This window comes from Halichoerus grypus, chromosome 12 (genome assembly GCF_964656455.1).
Source record: "Halichoerus grypus chromosome 12, mHalGry1.hap1.1, whole genome shotgun sequence".
NCBI classification, from domain to species: domain Eukaryota; kingdom Metazoa; phylum Chordata; class Mammalia; order Carnivora; family Phocidae; genus Halichoerus; species Halichoerus grypus.
In genome coordinates this window covers 77,362,638-77,388,540 of record NC_135723.1, presented here as the reverse complement: position 1 = coordinate 77,388,540, position 25,903 = coordinate 77,362,638, and the positions used below count along the sequence as shown (strand labels likewise).

At 38.2% G+C, this 25,903-nt stretch overlaps 1 protein-coding gene across 3 annotated transcripts in view; it reads left to right on the top strand.

Annotated features, from left to right (window-relative positions):
* Nucleotides 1–25,903, top strand: part of TSPAN12 (tetraspanin 12) — a 62,611-nt gene that overhangs the window by 24,020 nt on the left and 12,688 nt on the right. For all 3 annotated transcript variants that reach the window (XM_036092986.2, XM_036092985.2, XM_036092987.2), the window contains 3 exons: nt 11,423–11,497; nt 15,597–15,704; nt 19,861–20,004. In XM_036092986.2, coding sequence (XP_035948879.2) covers nt 11,423–11,497; nt 15,597–15,704; nt 19,861–20,004 — 327 coding nt within the window. The remainder of the gene's footprint in view (nt 1–11,422; nt 11,498–15,596; nt 15,705–19,860; nt 20,005–25,903) is intronic.

Here is a 25,903-nt window from a genome sequence, read left to right as displayed (position 1 = left end):
CAAGAAAAAAAAAACACACACACCTCTGTACTTGTAATAAATATTTGTATACGTGGATTTGTACAATTTAAAGGGAACCCTTTATTTTAATACTCTTTTTAACAATTAGGGTTTGTGGTTATTCTGGAGAATATACAAAAATAAGTTAAAGGGCCTATCTTGTCTGAAAAAAAGGTCAAATAATTAAAAGACTGTGATTTAGAAGAAGATACTTTCACAGACATCATTACAAATAGGTTCAAAAGTTACTGGCTGATATTAAAGTATAAACTCTCCTTCTGCCCAATAAAACATCAGTCTTTTAAAATTTCCAATTTCCTAACCTGTTGTCTTATAAAAGATGTTGTCATAAAGATGCCTGCAATAACGAGCTCCTGCCCCTCTTGTTTTGGGGAGGGATCTGGCCACATTTGGTTGAGTCTGAGTGAGAAGCACAATCTGGATAAGAATTGAGTCTGGTGTTCTTTTGGCTATTGTTGCTTAGGATATTGCTAAGGCTTCTTCCTGTTTGCACTTCCCTGCCCAGGGTCTGGTGATGGGAAGCCCTGTCTCAAATTCTGAGGAACGGCCCCAGAATACGTAAAGAGAGCCCTAACTTCAGAGACCAGTAATACCCTGTAAATCTTTGGAGCTAAGGCTGAGCATGCGGGCTGGAGCTGACCTAGCTTACAAAGCAACAGAAGCTGTGTATGTGGTAACCTGTCTATCATACTACTTGACTGCCTCAAGTAATGCTTTACCTCCCATGATACAGATCGTTGACTCTGGGAACTCGAAGCCCTTGGCTAAGTCCCTCAGATTCTGGTGTAACACGTTTCTCAAATAGTTTGAAGAGTGCATGAAGCAAATACGTACAAATTTGAGCTTCAGCAACATCTTTGATAAAGAAATTAGCTCAGCAATTACCGGTGTAAATGAAATTGAAAGGGAGTGTAAATTAAGAGAAGTTATTAGAAATACTCTTCTATATTTATTCAATCAGAAGCATGAACAAAGGACCATAGCATGCCTGTATTTTTGTACCTTACCTTGAATTTCTGCATGGGCTCAGCAGTTACAAGACTGTGTTTCTTCAAAAATTGGTTTATAGTTCCCGCTTTTTCCTAAATTAGACTGACCTCATTCCATTTATGATTCTGAAAAGAAAGGATATTTAATGTTGCCTTTTCTTTGAAGAATTTGTAGAAAGACATAGGACACGGTGAATAATTAATTGGCCGTCGGAAAGTACCAAGCCTATGACATCGTTTGGAGACCAGGCTTAAACAGAGGCTTTGTGTGGGTATATATTTTAAGCAGCCAGTACTCTTGGACTGTTAGTAGTTTAGTTCCCGTGGATTCTTAACAGAATGTCAGCTGTTCCATTATCTTGTACAAATATTTGGCACTGGAATTCTCTTATTTACTAACTATAAGTAATATAATATTTTTAAACCTCCAATCACCAGGAAAGGAAAAATAAACAACTGACATAGAGATACTTAGCACTGAAAGCTTGCAGAGTTTAGTATTTGACAGGGTAGAGACTGGAGTTTACCATTTATCATTTCATGAACGCCGGCTTTTAATCAAACTTTTTGTTTATTAAAAGTGCTGAGTATGTGGCATGTAGATAGGAGTCAAAAGGCACCATGTTTTAAAAATATTAAATTGTCCAGTCAAATATGTTATACTTTGAAATCGCTTTTATTTGGAGGGAGGTGAATCTCAGGTGGTACTAATTTTCCAAGATAAGCAAATCTGACTTTTTTGGTTTCAAATTATTTTGAATGTTACTTACGATAAAACGACCTGAGTTTCTAGTTATAAATTAAGAAAGTAGCAGGTTAAAATAACTTCCACAGTGTTTATAATTTTTACTTTACTCTCAGTGAAATATATTCTTACTGGAAGTGTTCTGTGATACTTGGTTGATTATCTGCTTGCTTGCACAGAGAAACTTAGGTAAAGGTGTTCAAGGAAAACATTATAATTTTGTTTTAATGTAAAAATTAATTTCCAGTTGGCATTTACATAGAAAAGCAGTTTGGAAAATAAGTGCCTGGTCTATTTGTGGTAGGTTGGATATAGGTTTTTTTGCTTCCTCTCTCTATAAAGCTGGATAGACTGAAGATAGAAGTTTTGTATTGATAGGATGTTTTCTATAAAAATGCTCTTAGTAATAAAAAATATTTTTCCTATATTTCTCAACTGCTTATAAAATTTAATACTCTTCAACACTCAGTACATTGGTTGGCTTTGTTAGGACAGATTGCTTTTATGTTTTTATTAGACTGATAAAAGTTAGAAATGAAAATTTAAAAATTAATCTATTTTTCCAAAAGTGAAAATTATTTGATATTTTATACAAAACAGATATTACTTTCTTAGAAATTTTATTATTATTGGTTATTAACAGTAAAGAATTAAAGGTGTAAAAAGAAAATAAATCACTTTCCCTTAGTAGAGCTTTTATGAGAGTTCCATTTAATGAACAGTTAAGCACTCATTGGCTACATGGCACTAGACTTCATTATAAAATTGTAAAATGTGAATAAGAAGAAAAACTAGTTTTACACTGAGAAGAAGCTGATCTGACTGACTTAATATACGTTCAAAACATAAAAAGAAAAGATGCAATTTTTGATATAACTTATCAAGGATTTTACATAGCAATTAAAACAGCATTTGTGTCTTTAACTAGCCATCATAGGTGGAAAGAAAAAGGACGTTTTTTTGCCATCCTTAAAATTTTGATATTATTGGCAGTCTTTTTTTTTTTTCCAACTAGGAAAGATCAAAGATGGGAACATGAGGTTCTAAGTCATTCCCCATTAGTTCAAAGGTAAGAAAGGTAAGAAGTTGGGGGTCTAGAGATGGTGGCTCATGAGGTATTGCTAACACCACCACCATCATCCCTCATAGAACACGTGCTATGTGCTGGCCACTGTTGTGTGTTTTACATGTATTGACTCATTAAATTCTGCCAACCAGACTATGGGGTTGGCACTGTTGTTATCCCCATTTTGCAGATGAGGACACTGGAATACAGAAAAGTTAAGTGGTTTGCCCAAACAGTCAAGGGGTAAAGCTGGGATCTGAATCTAGGATGCTTGACTTCAGAACCTGTGCTCTGAAAGACTTAGTGGTCTGTTGCCTCTCAGTTGTGGATGAATATGCCTATAGCTCCGTTTTCTCATTCTAAGAAATAGAGATAATGATGTTTCTGTAACATTTTTTTAAGGAGTGAATTATATAGTGCATGTAAATCTCTGGCACAATAAATTATTTGTGCATGCATATATGTGTGTGTGTATGCACTCACATACACATATTTGCATATTTAGTTATATAAGTATACTTGATTTTTTACATACTTTTAATACACTTTTATATACTTTCAATGTTATATACTCACAATAGTTGAATATACGAACATATATATCTCTCCAGAAAGTGAACTAAATCCAGGCCTCCGTCATTGGAATTGTCCATAACATAGAGTTCTAAGCTTCATAATTTTGTGACTGAAATGAACTGTCATGGAAAATAATCCAACTCACCAACTGATTTAAGCAGACCGGATGTGTGATTTTAATGAGCAATATTGCAGGAGAGATCCAAATTGCCAAACAGGGTCTAGTGAAAGAGAGAGACCTCAGGGTTGGGTCTATAAATCACCTCTAAGTATACATTTTTTGTATTTTGTTATAGCACTCCGTATTTTGAGCTACTGACGGTACATTTAGCAAAAACATGACAGCACCTGAGCATAAAGTTTCCAGTTGCCACCCACCCTCTTTAGTTCCAGTAACCATGAAGTGTAATTGGGCCACTTAGAATTTTCAGCCTTTTGAATAACTTTTTCTGTGTAGAACATAGATAATCCTTCTGCCTCCAACCTTCTTCTCTTTGGTGTCAAGGCTTCAGGGGGACTATTGTTTGTTCTAATTTTGCTTTTACTTTTACCACAGTGCTTCATAATTTACAGTTAATTCTCAAAGCCTTCATATGAGAAATAGTAGTCTCCCACCCTCCCATTTTCCACTCTAAGAGGCAGCCATTTTCAATTTTGTTTTAGCAGATTCCCTGAGAATTTACTTCCCCATCTCTAAATCTCATATTTATGTAACTCTTTTCATTCTTTTAGTGTTCAGCTTTAAGGACTATCCATTGACTTCTTATGATGAAGAACTTATTAAGATGGAGATCTGACACCCTTTCCTGCCCCCATGTCCCAGCCTCTCATGCACACTTCCAATCACAACTCAATACGGATATGTCATAACTCTGGATAGATCAGTCTTTAAGATTATAACTATGTAAATGCTATTCGCAGTTGGGCCAGGGAAAGTACTGGGTTTAATTTTTCTTTCTAGAATAATACTTTGTTTTTCTTAGAATTAGTAACTCTGTTTTCTATGTATTTCTGTCTAATTCAACTCTTAAACTCACTCTGGTGTAACTGTTCTCTTTATATATTCAAATATTTGGGGGCATCCTATCAATTTTTTTTTTTTTTTAAGAAATCTGTCTCAGAACATTCTAGACCTGCTCCAGTTAGGCCCACTGAAACCCTTGCCATCATGGGCTATCCCTTTACTACCACTCTGGGATTTCCTTTGCCTCTCTCTTATTTTAGAAATCATTTTTGTTTTCTGGATTCCAAGTCATTGTCCTTTTCTGTTCAATCTCACCTTTTAGGGAGCACATCTTCCAGTAATTTCCTGAAGAAGCATACAGAGGAGATAAAATTTAAAAGCCTATATGGCTAAAAATGGCTTTATTTGCTTTTTCATGATAATTTTAACTATGGAATTACAGGTTAGAAATCATTTTTTTCCCTCAGAATGTTGAAGACATTCCTCCATTGCCCTTTAGCTTCTGGTATTCTACTAGAAATCCAATGCTTATTTTGGTTTGATTGGAGTTTTGAACCTTTGTGGAAAAGGTATGTAAATTTGAACTTCAGTTCTCTTTTCCAGTACCGTACTTTATCCTCCACTGTAGCTAGTGTCCCCAGTCCTGAGACTGTTTTACTGTCTCCACAGAATATACCCCCAACTTCTATATTGCTGGGTCTGGATAGTCACCCAGCTACCTAGTGTGGGGAAAGGGACTTGGGGTCTAACTTCTTCCTAAACAGGTTTGCAACGAGTCCTTCTCTTTTTAGCCCTACCTTCACCCACGTCCAGTGGTATCCTAGCTGCCAGTTCCTGAGCATTTGGGGGATTCAGTTGTTTTCAACTTTCCGCACTACTGGTTAAGCCTTCAGCTTTTGGGGGACTGCTGAGAAATTTGCACATTCCAAACTATACTTGCTGTTTTCTCCTTTTCCTTTGCCCCCGGGCTTATGCCTTTAAAAAAAAATCCCTTTATTTTTATGTTAGGGAAATTTCAGGAGGGTGAAGGGATAGGGGCATATGTTTATTAATCTGCTTTCTTTAGGAGGAAATCCTGGGGTGGGCGGTATCAGGGAACCAAATCATTTTTATAAATAAATGTTTATTTAAGAAAGGACCTCCTTGAGATTTTACTATTTTGTCTGTATACATACAATGAGACGAAATAACCTTTAATAGTGAGGAATAAATCCCCTCTGTTTCTACTGGGGATGCATTTACCTACAAGTCACCAAGGGCTTAAATAGGAAGGTGGGATTTCATGTCCTTCTCTTCCTCCTCAAATACTTCCAGTGGACCAAGGGAGTGGTTAACCTAAGCCATTCTTACCATTTTGTGGCCAATCTTAGTTTAAAATAACAAATTGATTTCAATCCTTTTTAAAAAGAAGTTGGGTTCCCCACCCACCACTTCCTGCTTTTAGCTTCCTAATAAAGATGTTTGGAAAAATACCAGCTATATTCTCACAGGATAGGGATTTTGTAAAGATTTTATCAAATAGCTAGTGGGATTAAATGTCCTTTAGTGGGAGTGCCACTGATCCTGATCCAAGGAGATGAACAGTGTTACCATCATCCTCTGATTACAGTATACCTATTCAAGAAATAGGCCTCGAGTACCTGCTCAATGCCAGTCAGCATGTTAAGTATTTAAGCCAAAATGGTACCCTTTGTCCTCATTGAGTTCATATTCTCTAATAGATGCTGTGATATGGTTAATAATAGCTACTATTTAGGGAGTGCTTACTACACAACAGCACTCTACCTAATTGAATCCTTCGCACAACACCGCGAGGTAATTCTTAACATTCTCATTTTACAAATCAGGAAACTGAGGCTTAGTGGTTTGCCTGAGTTCATCCAACTGGTATGTATAGGAGCCAGAATCTGAAGCCAAGTCTATTTTATTTCAGAGCCCATGTTCTTCTCATCTGTCTAGTTTAAAAAGAGTCAACACAGCAATTTCACATACAACGTTTTATGCGATCTTTTATCCGACCCAGTGAGGGCTCTCATTTTTTTTTTTTTAAGATTGTATTTATTTATTTAAGAGCGAGAGCCTGTGCCAGTGCATGAGCAGAGGGGAGGGGCAGGAGCAGGCTCCCCGCTGAGCAGGGAGCCCCATGTGTGTGGGAGGGATTATGGGGGGGGGACTGGATCCCAGGACCCTGGGATCATAACTGGAGCTGCAGGCAGCCGCTTAACCCACTGAGCCACCTAGGTGCCTCCAGAGGGCTCTCATTTTTTAACTGAAGGTAATGATTCTCAGCTTGAGGGGTTCGGTGGAAAAAAAAAAAATCACTAATTAATTGCATCATTGGGGGGGGTGTGTCCTGTTGTCTGCTTGCCTTATTTGATGCAGTTTTCTCGTGAACAAATGCTTAAAGATAAAACTTACTCGTAGAACACAAATTTTAGTTAATTACAGTAGAGGAACTTAGCTATTTTAAGGAACTCTGTATTGAATAATTTTTAAAGCAAATAAAATAGTTTGTCATGCAAATGATCGCATTCTAATTTCCTTGCATAACCAGTTTCTCATTCTACATTTGTTTGAAATGTTTAGTCCTTAGTAGCTGAGGGAAGATGGGGGAGTCTGTACATTACTCCTTTTCTTTAGCTTTGTTCAATTGTCCCGAATGTTTAAAGGCACCCTGGATTATCATAGAATAATCCACAAGGAAGACAATAGTAAAACAGAGAGGCAATATTTAAAATTTCTTTAAATGTGTAGGTAGAGGGGCGCCTGGGTGGCTCAGTCGTTAAGCGTCTGCCTTCGGCTCAGGTCATGATCCCAGGGTCCTGGGATCGAGCCCCGCATCGGGCTCCCTGCTCTGCGGGAAGCCTGCCTCTCCCTCTCCCTCTTCCCCTGCTGTGTTCCTGCTCTCACTGTCTCTCTCTCTCTGTCAAATAAATAAATAAAATCTTTAAAAAAAAAAAATGTGTAGGTAGAAGTCAAAGGGAGTCAAATGTGAGCAGGAAACTCAGCTCAAATTAGAGAATCGCAAGGAAATCTTTTTCATTGGTAAACTGATCGTCATTTCCACCAAATATTTATTGACGACTTGCTGCGTGACAGGTGCTGCTTGAGATAGGTACTTACAGGGGATAAAATAATGTTCAAGAACAAGATGCCTCCCAGCCAGAACCGACGGTCGGGTATTTAAGCGAGTTCTGTGACCTGTGTGTGAGGCAGCCAACTGGTTTAAAAGCCACAGCCTCTGAGGCCTGGTGCTCAGCAGACAGGGGAGCCCTGCTCTACATGGAGGCAAGGAGAAAAGTAAAGTGGTAAAGAACGAGAGAGGAAACGCTGGAAAATGATGATGAGGAAGAAACTGCGTCACTCTGTGGGGAACGCAGGCTCTCTGTAGGAGAAGAGAGGACAAGTCAATATTGGATTGTACGTCACAGAATGGTTGCGGACAGCATTTGTATACGTTTTACACATTTAAAACTAAAAAAATTTTTCAAACCACTTTCCCATGTATCATATCAGCCTTGATGGTAATAGCGAGGAAGCCTTTATTTTTATCTTCAGTACACAGACGAGCAAACTGAAGCCAGGCCAGCTTAATGATTTGCCCGAGGTCACAGCGTGTGTTCAGAGCTGGGTTTGAACTTCAGTCTTCCGACTCCAAATTCTGAGCTCTTCTCACCATTCAGGCAGGACAGCACCCAAGGAGATGAGGGGGCAGACTGGTGTGCAAACTAGGCTGGCGCAGACCATCTCAGCCGGGAGTGTGCACGGGGAAGGGAGAAGCGTGGGAGACACAGGCTGACACCGTCAGGGGAGATATATACGTGGTCCCAATACTGTCGAGGATGACGGGTGGCTTCGCAGTGAAACATGATATGCGTGTGCACTTCATACCATAGCAGAGGTCAGCGGGAGCTGTTGCTTTATTCTTTGCTCGCTTTGGTCTGTTCAAACTATGGATTAACAGATGCCTCACTCAGATCCAGCCCTTAAACGAAACAGTGGCAGAGTGATTCTCTGGGCTATAGTCAATATGAAGATGACCACGGAGGCCTCGGAGCTCACTGGAAGAGAAAAAGTAGGGATGAATGAGGTTGATCTCTGTATGTCGTGTTAACAATGGATCTGGCATTTTCCTTGGAATTAGAAGACTGGATGTGTGAGGCCAGCACAATGACAACAAAGCAAGGGCAGCTGACCACAAAGCTGTAGCATCATTTGCAAAAAATATATACATATTCATACTCATATATTTATGATTTGAATTAAATTTGAGATTTAATTTGGTCCAAGAAAGTCTTATAATGTGGTTAAAACTTTTATTTTCAATCTGAAGGTCAAATGAATCTGTGCTCCTAAGTAGAATAAAGACAGAAGAACTGTTTTATATGGAAGAACTTGCATCAATGACATCATTGGAAATCTGAATGATAAAATCATTTTAGAGTTTTCCCAGAATTAAAGGAGTGTCCAGCTTACATGGACACCCTCCTTCCCATGATGGGTAATTTCAGTTTTGAGTTTTTGGTTTTTTTGACTTTTTTTTTTTAAAGATTATTTATTTATTTGAGAGAGAGAGAGAGAGCACGCGTGAGTGCAGAAGGGGAGGGGCAGAGGGAGAGAGAATCTCAAACAGACTCTGCACAGAGCGTGGAGGCTCGATCTCACAATCCTGAGATCACGACCTGAGCGAAAACCAAGGGTTGGACAGGATGCTCAACCAACTGCACCACCCAAGCACCCCTCAGTTTTGAGTTTTTAATGAGAGATTGTTTTAGTTATATATACTTTATGCATTCCTGGGGATGCTTAAGTTATGGTGTTGCTAACCCACGGCAAAGCTCGCTATAAGAAATCCGAGGTGCTGTCATGCATGTAGTTACTACACAGTTTGGATCCGAAGGCCTGGCAGAGTGACTCGGGTATTGCAAGTATTGCTTACATCTGGGCACTTTGCCCTTGGTTCTGTGCTCGGGGCATTTCTGCTGTTGCAGCACAGACCTCATAAACTGGCCAGTGACTCCAGGAGGTGAGAAACAAGAGAAGTGACTCAAGCGGGACTTACAAGGATATAAAATCAGTCCAGAAATCTGCATGGTGACCCCCAAGGCACAGTAAAGTTATCTCCTGACCAGCAACAGCGACCATGTCTATGTTTTATTTTAGGGATGTCTTGCCTTTTCAGGGCTGCTTTGGTTTTCATTATAACCAAACATCAATTTTGAAAAAAAAAATTAGGTTAGGGATTTGGGAAAACAAAAATATCCCACTGTGTAACTTTTCTCAGAAGTCTTACTGTCTTGTAGGGTCTTATCAAAGGTAGAAAAAAAATGGATCTGGCATACAATTAGTTGGTCTCTTTGTAACATAAGGTGCACATGTGGTATTGTTCATGTCTACAAATCTCTTAAATAAACCACGAAAGAGAGTTTGGAGAAAAACTGACTTGGAGTGCTGGGTTCACAAAATTTCTTCTAATCATCATTTTAAGGCTAAAATCTTTAAAGTAAGGCAATGAGATTTGAGTAGATTGAAGCTGACCAAGAGTACTGCATATATTGAAAATAAAAGTGCTTATAAAGTGGGATACACTTAAGAAAATATTACTTTATCTTTTGGACCAATTTTGATTTTCAAACTGCGTTATTATCTAAGAGATTATGCAGCCGTGTATATATTATTTATGCCTTTATATGAAAGAAGCAAATTAAAACTAATAGCAGTGATTTATATTTTTAAATCATAGGGATATATCCTGGAAGTAGTAGAAAATCAGCTCAATTTTCTAGATTTTTTATTTCCTCCTCCCCTTTTTTGGCAAAAACCATGAGCAAAGAAACTCAGCGTTCACGTTTTGACAGCTCACAATCCTATCATCAGTGCATTCCCTGCCCTCCCCCGCCCCATTTCCCTGCTACCACCCTAGTTCAGCAATTTTTTATTTAGTTGCCCTGATCGCATCTTTGCTTTCCTACAGGTTGTTTTTTTACAAAACAGCCAGAATTGTGTTTTTGTAACGTATGTCAGACCGTGTCACGTGCTGCTGGATTTTGATTACACTTAGAATAAAAGCCAAAATCCTTTCTACTGCCCCTGGAGATCTGGCTCTTTATACTTCTCATCTCATCTACTACTTACACTCCCTGTGCCCACCACCCCCTTCTGTGCTCCATTTACCTCGGAGTTCTTAACTAACTGGCTTGACCCAAAAGGTGGCCTTGCACTTGGTATTTCCTCTTCCTGGATTGCTTTTCCACAAATCTTACCAGCATTGCATTCTCCTCGTCATTAGTGACTCTTCTTAAAAATTACTTCCGTAAAGATCACCCAGCCCACGGCAGCTTCCTGTCTTTTACTAGGGTATCACTCCGCTTTGTTTTCATTTATCTGTTTAAGTAACAAATATTTACTGAGCACCCAGTTTGTAAAAATAAAGTTCCTGCCCTTAAGGGAGATGTCATTCCAGTACAGGGGGTTACTCAATAATCATCACTACCAGGTACACTCATCCTGACCCAGTGACATAAAAGGAGCGGAAGATCCATGACACCATTATTTCTGCCGGAATTAGTGAAGAGAACTTTCCGGGAGCCCATTCTTTCTCACACTTTTACTGTTTATTTCTGCAAAGATACCTCCACAACTGGAGAGGTGTCGAGGTGCAGTACACGGAACACAGCAGCAAAGCTCTAGCACCCCCCACAAATTTACTATGCACATTCTTGAGCAACTCACATTGTCTACTTTTTGCATTAATCTTGTCATTTGTAAAATGAGATAGTCCTATCCCTTTCACAAGGTCCTTGAGTGAATGAAGTATGAAAGTACTTGATAAATAGAGCACTAGTCAAATGGCCTATTTAGGTGAGTATCGAATGTTGTCTGTAGATTTTTCTCAATTTGCGGACACTTTTCTCATCTCCTCCCAAGGGAGCTTCTTAAATATGTGCCTCTGTTTTCTTGTCCATTGGGTAAACAATACTGAATAATATTTAGCTTGTCTTTGATGACCATATTTTATTTTGATTCTATCCTAACAGCATTAATTTTTTGTTCTTCTACAGTACTTTGGAAGTTTGCTTGTCATTTTCTGTGTAGAACTGGCTTGTGGTGTTTGGACATACGAGCAGGAAATTATGGTGAGTTCAAAGTGGGAAGTAGTCACGATCTGGAACAATATCCAGTTCAGCCTTTTGAATCATATACTTTGGAGTTATTTAGGCACATGATTATGGCTTTGAAAGTTTTTTGTTTGTTTGTTTGTTTGTTTGTTTAAGTGAGGCTTAAATTCATGACCACAAGATCAAGACCTGAGCCTGGATCAAAAGTCAGAGGCTCAATCCACTGAGCCACCTAGCTCCTCTAATTTAAATGTTTATACTGTAAACATGGTCCCAATACTTCTGAAAATTAATATTTTCTTGTCTGTGTCTAACACATAGTTCCAAATCATAATTTGTAATATTTTATTTGCTGTACTGTATGTCTTTAATTCCACAGGTTGCTTAAACATCGATATAATAGACTAGAAATAATATATGTCCGAAAATAATTTTGCCAACTTCTGAGTGTATAATAGGAAAGATTCGCATTTACAGCAAGATCTGGGAAAGTTTGAAAATCGACATGTAAGCCTCATAAAATGCCCGCCTCAGCTGTACCCTGATGACTAGGAAGCATGAATCTTCTGTTCCCAAGAAGCTGAGCTATCTTCCTTTAAGAACTATATTTGAAGAGTTGCTGTGTGTTTACTTCAGCCTAGAAACACTCCGACAGTTTGAGACTTGGCGACATGAAAGCAGCTTTTAAGCATGTTTTCTCTTTCATTTTATCAATTGAAATCAACTTTCAGAGCTAAGTGAGAATGAACAAGGATAGGGTTTCTCAGTCTTAAGATTTTACCAGTTACTTTGGGTTTATCACTTGCGCTTCACCCTTGCTCACCCAGGGCATTATTACTTTTTTAATGTTTGCCTGCTTCATTGGTGACAAGTGGTGCATTTATCACCAATGAAGTTGAGCACCTTTTCATGTCTGTTTGCTGGCTGTTTTCATGGTGGCCAGAGTTTTCCACCCTAAGCATCATAGAGTCATTCTGTTTTGGGAAGATGATGTTTTTCAACAAGTAGTCCTTGGACTGTCTACAGGAGGAATCATCCAAGGCAATTCTTAAAAATGCACATAAGAGGGCACTAGGCCAGATCCGCTAAATCAGAATAGAGGGAAAGGCAGAAGAAGAAGGGATAGGGACGGGGCATTCACATTTGCGACAAGTTCCCCAGGTGAACCTTCAACATATTTTTTTAACATGTAGGAGCTCTGAAGAAGAGAGGGAGATTATTTTGTATTTGTTTTAGAGAGACATTTCAGCAGTTGTGTACTAGAAGTGAAGTCCTTTCAGTACCGATACAGTTATTAAAGATTCTCTGGTGAATCCGTTACTGTACTGTGAGACTGTTTTGAATGCTAAGCGGTAATTACAGACTAATGGTACTTTGCATACTCTAATTTGCATGTAAACGATGCTTTGGTGCTGCCACACATCTGAACCCGCCTGAAACACTCATGCTTCCCCTGTCTGACGACTCTTAGTAAGAAGAGAGAATTCATGATTATTTTTTTCCTATTAAAAATTGAAAAGTCAGGGCAGGTTCTGACTAGTTTAATAAAGTTCAGAACTGTCTTCAAAATGAAATCTCCTGTTAAAATAAGAATGTTCTTGCTGTCTTTGAGAATCATATTTTCACTCCATCCCTAGAAACATCATGTATTTCGGGGAGTGAAAGAGTAGTTGGTTCCAGACTCAGTTTCTGGGTTTTATTGATAAAGAGATGGTCGCTTCTAATTTTTTCTGTTTTCAGGAAGTACATGTATCTCCTTGACATTCAAGCGATAGATAGTAGTCGTAGAATTACTATTACTAATAGCTTTTGATTGTGTTCTTTTTGATATTTAAAAGGGTTTTAGAAATGAGTTTTCTTTCTACGGATTTTGAAATGGTTTGTATAGCTTTTATGTCATACTATTATTTGATAAACCTCCTAAGTTATAACAAATATGAAATGAATTAACTTAAGGGATTTGAAAGGAAATGTTTTGATTCTAATATCTTCTAATTCTAGAAGATACTTTCTTCTATTCTGTTAGGGAGCCGTCTGCAAATATCTTCCTGGTATCATGGTGGTACCAAGTGGATACATGCTGCCATTTCAGTTGAGTGCATAGGCCACTGTTTGCTTATGTAAATCTTCCCCATTAAGTTACCAGGATAAAGCAAGGGCTGTTGAGCTGTTTCGAAGTGAAATGTGGCAAATGATCCTTTGGAAAAAAAGTTTGTCAGAATTTTTTTATTGCTTTTGCACTAATAGCAGTGTGAATGAAAAGTGCCATTAAAGTTTATTAGCTGCCAAATTTTGCAGAACCCAGCCTTTGCATAGAATGGGCTTTGTACTCTTAGCTGTTCCATGCAAGAAGCCAATAAGTGTGTGTTTTCCTTTATGGCCAAATCAAATTTCCTTTTTGTGCCAGAACCTCAATGATCTCCTCTGTTTCTTGCCATATTTGGTCGCACATCGATTGTGGTTACAAGAGGGAAACAGCTTATATTTATTTTGCAAAATAAAATTTAAAATAAGAATGTTCTAATAACCAAATCAAGAGATTTGACATCAGTCTGTTTCCCCGTTATTTCTGTCGTTTTGTCACTTCCTATTGATTATTCCTTCTTTAGAAAAATTTATCAATAATATTAACTGTTTCAGATTATAAATTTCTAGAGATTTACTTCATTTACTTCATTTCCATTTATTTCCATATCCCTCAAAGGGATATGAAATAATAACTTATAATGAGTAGCCTGAATTTTGGTTTAGTTCCCTGAACTTTGTTGAAACCGTGTGAACATGAAGTACACCCAGTCAGACCTTTTTTGGGGGAACAAAGTTGTGTGCCCAAGTGTTGGCATGTTTTCTTCTGTATGTAGATTTCCAAGTAATAAAAAAAGAGAATTAACAAAGGAAAACAATTAAGAACTTTTGTGGTCAGGAATTTTTAAACTACTTCTATTGATACTGCTATTTTTAAAATAAGATTGCAAAATAGTCCTAATCTTGAGTTAGTGTCAAGCTTGCTTGGCTAATCCTGGTCTGTATTACTACATACATCAGATATGGATATCTGTCCAGTTTCCCAGTTACGTATTCTAAACATAATACCACATGTGTGGTGAGACTAGGATGTGTATGCGTCAGTTTCCCCCCGGGGCGCTGTAGATAAAACACCGCGGTGATGCGCTGACGAGATTTCCAGCCAACTGTTGTGTTGTGTACCTTAAGCTCTGTCATGATTAAACACTCTGTTAAGGGACACGGTGCTAGGTGACTTGAGACTAGAAGCACAAAAAGTGCTTTAATTTGAGAGGTATTTTTCCTAAATTTCTAACATGGGTCCAAAATCCAATATTTGGAAAGATATTTACACACTTATTCCAGAGTGAGGCATGACTTGAGCTGGATTCTTTCCCTTCTTAATTCTTATCCCTTTGTTTTGGTACTACAATCTGCAGTCACTTCATATTTTTTTTGGAAAGATTTTATTTATTTATTTGAGAGAGAGAGAGAGAGAAAGAGAGAGGAGAGCACGAGCAGGGAGAGAGGCAAAGCAAGAGGGAGAAGCAGACTTCCCGCTGAGCAGGGAGCCTGACCTGGGGCTCGATCCCAGGACAATCCCAGGACCATCCCAGGACCCCAGGATCATGACCTGAGCCGAAACAGGCACTTAACTGATGGAGCCACCCACACGCTCTTGCAGTCACTTCAAAGACCGACTCCACAGCATTATGAAATCAAATCCAAGGGCATTTCTGGGCAGAGATTATTTGTTATGAGGATCTCTTCAGCTGGACCTGTAGGATGTACAGTAAACTGCTTATTTTGTGATTTCCTTCAGCTTGATATTGGCATTAAATGATTTTAAATTTTTTCTTTGCTTAATGTAAAGAACTTCCTCATTTACTGCAAATATCTACACATAGAGATTGTTTCATAAGTAAATAACCTTGAACTCACTTTAGGCCACAAACAAATATAAATTTAAAATAATATTTGTTAATTGCAATACATTCCAAGTGTGCATATGAGTGTGTGAGCGATTACATTTGTGAATATGGGAATGTTTGTGTTTCTGAACTGAATGTGTGTGTTTGTACGTCCCAGTTGTTGATATTTTGTTTATCTCTAGGTTCCAGTTCAATGGTCAGACATGGTCACTTTGAAAGCCAGGATGACAAATTACGGCTTACCTAGATACCGGTGGCTTACTCACGCTTGGAATTTTTTCCAGAGAGAGGTAAGTGCTGTAATTTCTGCGGTAGAGGGTATGGAATAAATGGCACACTTTGAAAGCAAATGTTCAAAGCTTTGGCTTTGGTCATTTTCTCTGTGCTGAAAAGTTAAGCCTGTGATTCAGTTACCACTGGTGTAATTCTTTATTGAGAAATTCCTTAAGTGACTCCATGCCCTGCTTTTCTTCCTGTGTATACCATTTCCCCTTCATTTCACGTGGTTCACATATATTTTAAGAATTTCTTAGAAGCCATTTTGCTAAACTACTGTGAAATTTCCTTTTTATGAGTGTTTCTTGATAAATATCCAAGTTTTATTTGAATAGATAATTTTTCATGACTTTTAGAGCTGTCTTTATTTTAAACAGTTAATTTTTTTTTTTAAATAATGGCTCTTGTTTGGGAATTAAGCATCGGTATATCATTAAAAGTATGAGCTTTCTAGTCAGAAAGATCTTGGTTCACATTCTGGCTATGCTGCTTATTATTCCATGAGCTTCTGTAATTTACTTAGCTTCCTTCAGCCTCAGTCTCCTCATCTGTAAAATAGGGATAGTAAAAGTACTTGCCTCCTTGGGTTGTTGAGAAGATTAAATGGGATCATGAGTTTGATCTCATTTAGCTTACAGTTATTGACTATAGCATGATAAAGCATAGGGGCTTTTTGCTTTTCTTATCTAACTTCCATATAGCCCTGCACCCACTCATCTTCTCAAACACGGACAACATGTAGATTTTTAAAATCTGGTGACTTGAAGTTCACCACTGGTCTTGCTTCAAACCAAGCTCTTCTCCCAAGCAGTTTCCTTGTGATTGAAGATTCCCCAGTGACCAAGTATACCCTTTTCCTTTTCTTTCATTTCAAGCTGGGCCACAACAAGGCATGTGAGAGTCGGTGTCTTCCAGGATGGATATCCAGCTGTCTGCTCAGTTACTCTGTCTGGGATACGGGCAGAGGTTTCAGTCCAGGATAATCTCCAAATCTGGCTCTTTGTGTTACAGTTGTTGAGATGGTGAAAATTACCATTGTGACACAGATTTCCTATTTATTTAAATGCTTCCTGGCTTTGTTTGTTTACTGTTCATCTGTACTAAAAACAACATGAAGGGAAAATAAGTGAGACATTAGGGAATTTATAGTAAGCTGTGGTCAGCTACTGCTCTGGGTAGAAGCTGCCCAGAGCTCTTTATTTTCTGGGATTTCTGATGTAGACCGTGATAATCCAGGTTAAAACAACAAAGCAAGCTTTTCCCCAGTGGTACAAAGAGGGGCTCCATCTAGGTAGACAATGTATAGCATTGCAAATGACAGTACCTATGTTTTTAGCTGTATTGCATGGTAAGTTTCTCCTCCATATCATAGGCCTATTTCACATAAAAGGAGGGGGAAGACCTTTGGGCACCCTGAAAGAGTTTTTTAAAGCCTCTTGTGTTAGTGTGTCAGGGCTGTGGCCAAAATAAATGATCACAGACTGGGTGGCTGAAACAACAAAAATGTATCATCTCACAATTTGGGAAGCTAGAAGTCTGAGATCAAGGTGTACGGGGTTGGTTTCTTCGGACGCCTCTCTCCTGGGCTTATAGACAGCAGTCTTCTCCCTGGTTTTCACATCATCTTCCTTTTATATATGTCTGTGTTCAAATTTCCTCTTTTTATAAGGACATCCATCATATGGGATTAGAACCCACCCTTGTGACCTTGTTTTAATTTAATTACCTCTGTAAAGATCTTCTCTCCAAATACGGTCACATTCTGGGGGTTAGAATTTCAACATGAATTTTGGGAGGGGGGAAACACAATTCAACCCACAACACCCGGCTCCCAAAACAAATTGTAGAGCTAAAAGTGACCTCGTCAGGCCCCAGTTGTCCTGATGACTCCTTCAGTGCAGTTCTGGGCGTGTACCTCACCGTACAGGACTCTCACATAAGCCCTAGGGATCTTTCTTTAATATCTTTTTAAAAAACTGATTTTTAAAAATATGTTTACTTATTTAATTTAACGTAATGGCTGGAGAACAAGCTTTGGAATAAGTAGGCTCTGCCACACACTAGTCTGTGGTCTCCACAGGTTATCTGACCTGTGAAAACCTCACTTCCTTTGTAGGTAAAATGGTGGTGGTGTTTTCCAGTTTGACACGATGCTAGCAAGAGTGCCTTTATCTCATAATGTGATTTTAAAAGAGGTGGGAAGGGGCGCCTGGGTGGCTCAGTCGTTAAGCGTCTGCCTTCGGCTCAGGTCATGATCCCAGCGTCCTGGGATCGAGCCCCACATCGGGCTCTCTGCTCCGCGGGAAGCCTGCTTCTCCTTCTCCCACTCCCCCTGCTTGTGTTCCCTCTCTCGCTGTGTCTCTCTCTGTCAAATAAATAAATAAAATCTTTAAAAAAAAAAAAAAAAAAAAAAAAAAAAGAGGTGGGAAAACTGCAAGGACATGTAGACCACAGCCATGTGTGTGGCATAATGGTGGGTTCACGTAGGGGAGTTTTAGGGAAAATTTCACTACCAATCTAGTATCTTCTGTTGACAAAGAAAAACAACTATGTAAAAAGAAAAAATATCTCAGTGACTTATTAAAATTAAAAAAAAATATATCTGGCACTGAACATGATATGCTTAAGTTATTTGGAAAAGTCATTTCTGTGGAGCACCTCATTTCCTGACAAGGCCAGATAAATGGGCTGTTCTATTGTGGGTGGAGTTTGAGTTCCAAGAACTGTACTTTTGTCATCAACATAGAAAAACACATGTCCTTAGGAAATGAGAGAAGTCGGTTTTCTCTGAGCGCAAGGACTTAAAAAGCCTGATTTGGAAATGTAGTAGTTTATGATTTTTGGAAGGTGAAGTCTTTTTGACTACATATGTTTTTTTATGGGTATTCAATGACTTATGTAAAATGCATAATGTCAAATTATGTTTGAGTTAATGTGTGATGTTTATGGCATATCTGTAGCTTTTAGAACAAGTTTATAAAAGGAAAATACTAAAAATATAAAAAATGTTTCTCCAGAAGTTTTAGTATTACTCATAACATCAGTAATTCATCATTTATAATACTCTTAAGATGGTTTTTTTCTTTTTAAAAGTTAGATATTTAGGCAAATGAAAAATGTAAAATCATTTTTAGTGTTTTCTGTGTTTCATTTTACACGAGAAGTTCAGAATTCTCCATAGTTGATTTTAGTTGGATTTTGAAATGGTGGACTGTGATATTTTATGATACGGTGTTAATCCTGGACCCAGATTGGTCTGTTGGGCTACATAATTTGTAGAGCCAGTCACTCTTGGCAAAGTTCTTCTCAGTGATTGCCCAGAGTTCTTGTTTTTGACTATATGGAAGAGTAACTCCCTCTACCCAAGGGCAGAAAATTATCATAGTTAATTATTCTAATCTAATCTACATATGTCCTTAAGCAGTGTTTCTAAACTTTGACCAGAGAAAGTTTTTGCTAAAACTTGGTGAAATGAGACAAAAAAGAACAAAACACAGCATAGTTTTTCTTAAATCCAATTTTATTCAAGCTAAAGACACATCATTTCTTCTGAGATTATGGTGACAGAATATGATACTTTATTTCAAGACTCTCATTCAGTTAAATAAACATGTGTTGGCTAAACCTGTGTTTATATCTCAAATTTTTTTTGAAAATTTACTGGTTAATGAATTCAAGTTGGGTAATTTTTGTGATGTGCGCTTTTGGTCAACGACTCTTTATCCAGAGATTACGAAAACTTTTAATTTATTTTTTGAATTTGTTAAGCAGTTAAATTGGTAACTAGGTGATACACAAATAAATTGATCAACTAATCTTTCGTGGCTAGAGGTTTAATGATAACTATAATAGTCCAGCTAATTGTTTTGTTACTGTGCATATTGACTCTGTTGCTATTTGATCACTTGTAGAGGATTGTACAGTTGGGGAAAGACTGAGTCATGCCTCATCTGATTTCTGGGGTTATGAGCATTATTGTTCAGAATTGTTCCGTTATGGAGTCCTTCACTACATTTCTGTCGTCAATATAGAATGTACACATATCTTTAGGTGGTGACAGAAGTGAGTTTAGCTCTGGGTACAAAAATTTAAGAAATCTAACGTTTAATCTTCTATAAGTTAAGAAAATATTTGTGTAGTTTCTGAGCTTGACCAGTCATTCTTTTGCAGTTTAAGTGCTGTGGAGTGGTGTACTTCACTGACTGGCTGGAAATGACAGAGATGGACTGGCCCCCGGATTCCTGTTGTGTTAGGGAATTCCCAGGATGTTCCAAACAAGCCCACCAGGAAGATCTCAGTGACCTTTATCAAGAGGTAAGGCCATGTGTGGTTAACTTATCATGCATACGAATTTTCTTATAATGACTTTTAAGTAAAGAATCAACAACATGGCAATGAAAATTTCCCCTTCTAAATATAAAGGCCCTTAAAATTTTTTCTCTGGTATGTGGAGAAACAGGATAAAGCTAAAAATCAATATTAAAATCTGAACCTTATCACATGTTAACAAAGGAAATTGGGAAAGACTAGGTTTAGAATCAACTGGATTTTTAAACTGTATTGTGTAGAACCAATTTCTGTTGCCTCCTAGGGATCCTTTGAAAACAGGTCCATGCAGGGTGTGTAAAGAACTCTGGATATTCGGGAAGACAAGGTTTGGAGTTCCCGGACAGGATATGTATTTTAGGGCCTCCACACAGACTAAAACGTATGTAGGAAAAAATAAATAAATAAATCCCACTCTCCAGGGAAAATGCTGTCCTCTACTCTTCAGTTCCCCCTACTGGCTAATGATCAGTGATGTTAGTTTTAGTTGGCAGATTTAATGGAGTTAGATGCTCACTGGGTTTAAAATCAATCATCACATGCCCAAGAAAGTTGCATGGCTGTGTTTTCTGGGAGAATTTATCTGAATCATCAGTTATTCCTTTATTAGCAGAAGTTTTCTTATTCCTTCATTTTTAGTGGTGATTTTCGAACTTTGTTAGCTGCAGAATCTTAATTCAAATTAAAATCTAGAACTACACCATCCAGTACAGTGGCCAATAGCTACATGTGGCTATTTAAACTAAAATTGAATTAAATTAAAATGTCATTTCCTTAGTTGAAATAGCTACATTTCAAATGCTTAAAGGCCACTTGAGACTAGCAGCTTCTGTATCAGACAATGCAGATATAAGACATTCCCACATCACAGAAAATTTTATTGCAGTCTTGATCTAGAATGGAAGATCAAAATGTAAATCAAATGGAAGGGAAGGTGCTCAGGCCAAGGGGCTGGGATCATTTCCCAGGAACATCTCCAGTCGAGCATCTGGGTATCAGAAAGCACTATTGAAAACCTCTGGCTTACCATAAAGTTAACAACTCACACTATTCATAATATATCATCCATACATGCACGTACACACACACACACACACACACACACGTGTATATAATATAGCTATCAAGAGTGAAACTTTAAAACAGAATGTCATGATTTATAAAACATGCCTTTTTATATATATTTCAAGATGGTTACCTTAGGAGGTTATACATTTTTCCCTAGAAATACTATTATTGTTCAAAACATCTTTTAGGCTGCCAAAGTCAGTTGTAGAGATGCACAAAAATCAGTTTCATTAATTCATGGTGTAAATTATTTGAAAAAGATGGTGGATTATGTACACAAATGATCCATCATCTTTATATCTTAGATATGTGTAGCTTTTGGCTGTTAAAAAATTCATCTCAGAGGACAAGACTACGCCACGTTAAGCATATCCAAAATAAAGTGCTTTGGGCTCTGAAGACATGCCACAGAGAAGTGTGCCAAGTATTTTTTAAGAGATTCAGAATTGTGTTAGTTTCCTGGGGCGGCTGTAACAAAGTACCACAAAGTGAGTGACTTAAACAGCAGGTTATTTATTGTTTCATGGTTCTGAAGGCTAGAAGGCTTGAAATCAAGGTGTTAGCAAGCTTGGTTCCCTCTGAGGGGGGTGAGGAAGAATCTCTCAGCCTCTGGTGGTTTGATGGCAATCTTTGCTGTTCCTTGGTTGTAGAAGCTTCAACCCGATCTCTGCCTTCACCTTCACATGGAATTCTTCCCTGTTTGTATATATCTCCAGATTTCACCTTGTTCATAAGGACACCAGTCATATTACTTTAGGGACCCACCCTTCTTCAGTACGATTTCATCTTAACTAATTATATCTGCAATGAGTCTATTTCCAAATAAGATCCCATTCTGAGGTTCTGGGGATTAGGACCTCAACATACGCATTTGGAGGGAACACAGCTCATAACAAAAATCGTTGAAACAACTGAATTACTCGGGTTGTTTATTTGAAAAGATATCAAAGAATTATTGGGTCAATGTCTCTGAGTTCTCCGTGATTATGCTACATCTTTTTTTCTGGGTGAAAGTCTGAAATAAGGACGGTCAACTAACAAGTTCAACAGTTAAAGCCCTGTTCATTCCATAAAACAGAAAACAGTGCTTAATATTTCCAAGATATTATTAAATGCAAACATAATTGTGGATATCCAAATACATTGTAACTCACTACTAGGTTTTAAAGACACGGGTGATTACAGTATAGAGGTGTAAGTATAGAGGTGGATTGAGACCTATCCAACTTTCCTAGTGTGAACTTTTGTTAGTGTTTAGGAGTGGCAAGTCAATATGGGAAATCATTGGGCTACACCACCATATATAATAATCTCTACCTTCTTTAGTGATTAATACTGATAATATGATTATAGCCAACATTGATCATAAGAATGTCAGAACACGAATCAGTTTACCAGATCTTCCCATAAAGTCTGAATATGGACAGTCACTTCAACTGTATTTTGTTTAGTTGAAAGGCATTCAATTAAACATTTGATAAAATTTTCTTGCTGTAAAAATGCAATTCATTTTTACCAGTTTGTCTTAGATTATTTCCACTAGTAGTATTTATCATGGAATGCTTTACTTTCAGGCTGTCTATAATTGCTTATTCCATGAATTTTGAGATTGAAAGGAGCCACATGATTGTGCATGTGCAAGTTGAAGCACCAGATTATTTGAAAGGCTTTTTCATATTTTCATCAAAAGACTTTCAGTAGCAAGCTGGCATTGTCCGTTACGAGATGTTCTTTAGACAGACTTCCCACAGAGATGGAGGTTCATTATATCAGAGTAAATCTGCTTTTACATTTTATAATTAATAACAGATGCTGGTATTGGTAATGATATAGTGCATAATTATATGCATAGTTGACTTACAAAAGTGGATCACTTAGTAGCTTTATGGCACAAGTACAATTAAATCCATCATTAAAAATAAGACTTAATTCCACTTTGCCCTGGAGAACATATGTTTCCTAATTGAAGAGTGCCCAGAGACCATCCACCTGGAAGATGAGGGGTCTATCAGGGAGGAACAAGTGAGGGACAGCTGGAGGTATTTACGTTGCTTATTCTGAAGTAGCAAATACTAAGGGGAGATATTTTAGATGTCTTCAAATATTTCAAAGTTCATCATTCAGAACAGGAACTAGACTTACTCATTGTTGCTCCAAGGGCCAGACGTTACAGGAAGGAAATTTTGAATCAATAGAAGGAAGACCTTGCTCACCAAAATCCGTCCAATTGTGACACAGGTTCTCTTGTAAAATAATGAGTGTCTCATCACTAAAAATATTAAAGTCAAGGTCAGATAACCATATCATTGGGGGGTAGGATGGGTTTTTGAATTAAGAGTGGATCTGGACTCGATGAACTTCAAGGTCCCTTTTATCTTTCGTATTCTGTAAGCTCAGAGGTAAGAACTGGCTTTCTTCCTGCAATCTTTCTTCAGTAGTCTGAAATCAAGGAAATAAATCATTTGCAACCATCTGGTGGCCTGCATGGTCCCTGACCCAATAATATTTTATGACACATTTGGAACCTATGATAAATGACAGAGCAGAAATATAGCGACAATCGCACATTTTAGAAACGTTCCCATCAGAGGTATTGTTGGATTTGTTACGCAGGTCCTCCAATACCTGTAATGAGCTACACACTTGTATAGAAGTGTAGATGTAAAAATCGCAGATGAAAATATTTCTGATCATCAATTTGGTTCCATCACATTCATTAAGTCAGAATGTTTTTTGAGTGCCTCCTGGGCTCCAGGTGCTATTGTAAATGCTGAGGATATAGCAGAGAATGTTGCAGACAAAAATCCCTCCTGAATAACTTAGATTCTAGTTAGCACAATAGACATTTAGCGAGATAAACACAGCAATAAAAAATAACTTCAGGCAGTGGTAAAAGCATTTTGAAGACTCTAAGTAGGGTCGTGTGCTGGAGAATGGTTTTATTGGTGAGGGAGCTACTTAGAATGGTTAGGAACCCTCTCTTTTAGGAAGTGACATTTGAACTGAGAGCAATAGTTGAGAAGGATGCAGCCAAGCAAAGATCCACTGAAGAATTTTTTTTTTTTCTACCCTAAGAAACTACAAATGCAAAAGCCCACCCAGGGCTAGCCTAGGCCAGTGATTACTGACTGCTGACTACCTTGTTCTTTGGGATTGTTTGTGCAACCACACTCTATATACTAGGTGTGAGACCTGGCCTCAGCAAAACATCAGACTCCAAGTTGAAGTTGGTAGAATACAGGACTGGGATGTATCTCTTCCTTCTCTCACTGGCTGAGTTTTCTTCCATATCGTTACTAAAGTTCTCTGTCTAGACCTGATCTGGAGGAAAAAACAAAACAAAAACCAGAGAGACAGAAAAATAAAGAAGGCTAGCAGAGAAAAAGGTTTTGCAGAGAGGGACTCCCAATCTCTTGCTGGTGGACCTAAGCTCTTGCTGGACAGGCTTCAAGGGAAAGGTGATACTGCTAAAATTGTTTTCAATATTTTATGTGCCTTTTTTTCTGTGACTAGGATCCATAGCTTTCATCAACTTTTCTTGGAATTTCATACCTAAAAGTGTGAAGAACCACAGTTGTAGAGATAGTTGCAGTGTCTGCTACCCCAGATGTGAAATGAAGCATAAACATCTCCTCAAAGGGACTGAAATGCCATTTTCCTCCTCTGTATGCCACCTAAGAAAACTACATGGAAGTAAACATGTTCACAACAGGCCCTACTTCACATGGACCAACTCAAAATGTAAAACAAAGAGGAACAGAGAGTGAAGTAAAATGTATCCCCATAGACACATTTCTTTGTTTTGTAGTTAGAAGAAAGACCGCTATGAAAAGATATTGACTGCTTCTTCAGAAAAATAGTATTCACAGCAGTTTATATGAGGGCTGAACAGAGAGATGGTTTCCACACAGCTGAGTGCCTCCAGAACACTTTCCTTTTAGACCCTTAGTCTTTCTGTGTTCCATGTGGTATTGGGTTTGAATAGCAAATACTCTTTATGATTTCCTTTGTGACAAGTAATTTTGCCCCAAACCATTTCTGCCTCTTTAGGTGGTTGTTTATTTCTTCTCTGAGTAAGAGAAAACATCTACAAACAGGGTGATAGGGAAAGGCAGGGAGCATGGAAGTGAAGGGATGTGATCTCTCTGAGCCTTGGTTTACAGGATGAAGAACCCAGATGGTGACAAGTAGGTATAGATCTGTAGTGCTCACAGAAGGTACATGGACATATAGGGATGCTCCCCCACATCATCCCAGTTAAAGGTGGGGGCAGCTCACAGTGAACCATGTGGGATGGTTCATTTTTTTGTGGGCACACGCAAGAGCACAAGCAGGAGGGGCAGAGGGAGAGGAAGAGAGAATCTCAGGCCGACTCTGTGCTGAGTGCAGAGCCTCATGCAGGACTCGATCTCAGGACCCTGAGGTCACAATCCGAACTGAAACCAAGAGTCAGATGCTTAACTGTCGGCACCATCCAGGTGCCCCTAGGATGGTTCATTTTAAGTTTTTGTTCTCTCTGTTGTGTGTTATCTGCTATGTGAGCTTAGAGTCATGAATTCATGCTGTCCTCCCTCACAGATTGGAAGTCCTGTTCTTCCTTATCTCCTTTGTACCCTGTTGTTGTTGGCAAATGGTATTTACTTTATAATCTATACCATTTTTTTTTTTCTGGGCAGCATCTCAGCCCTCAACACTTTTTGATAACACTCTTCTCCTGTTAACAGTTAGAAAGGTGAGTCAATACTATATATCTATTTCGACTAATAGAAACAACTTTAATTTTATAATTTTCACACACAACATCCTAAACACAAATACT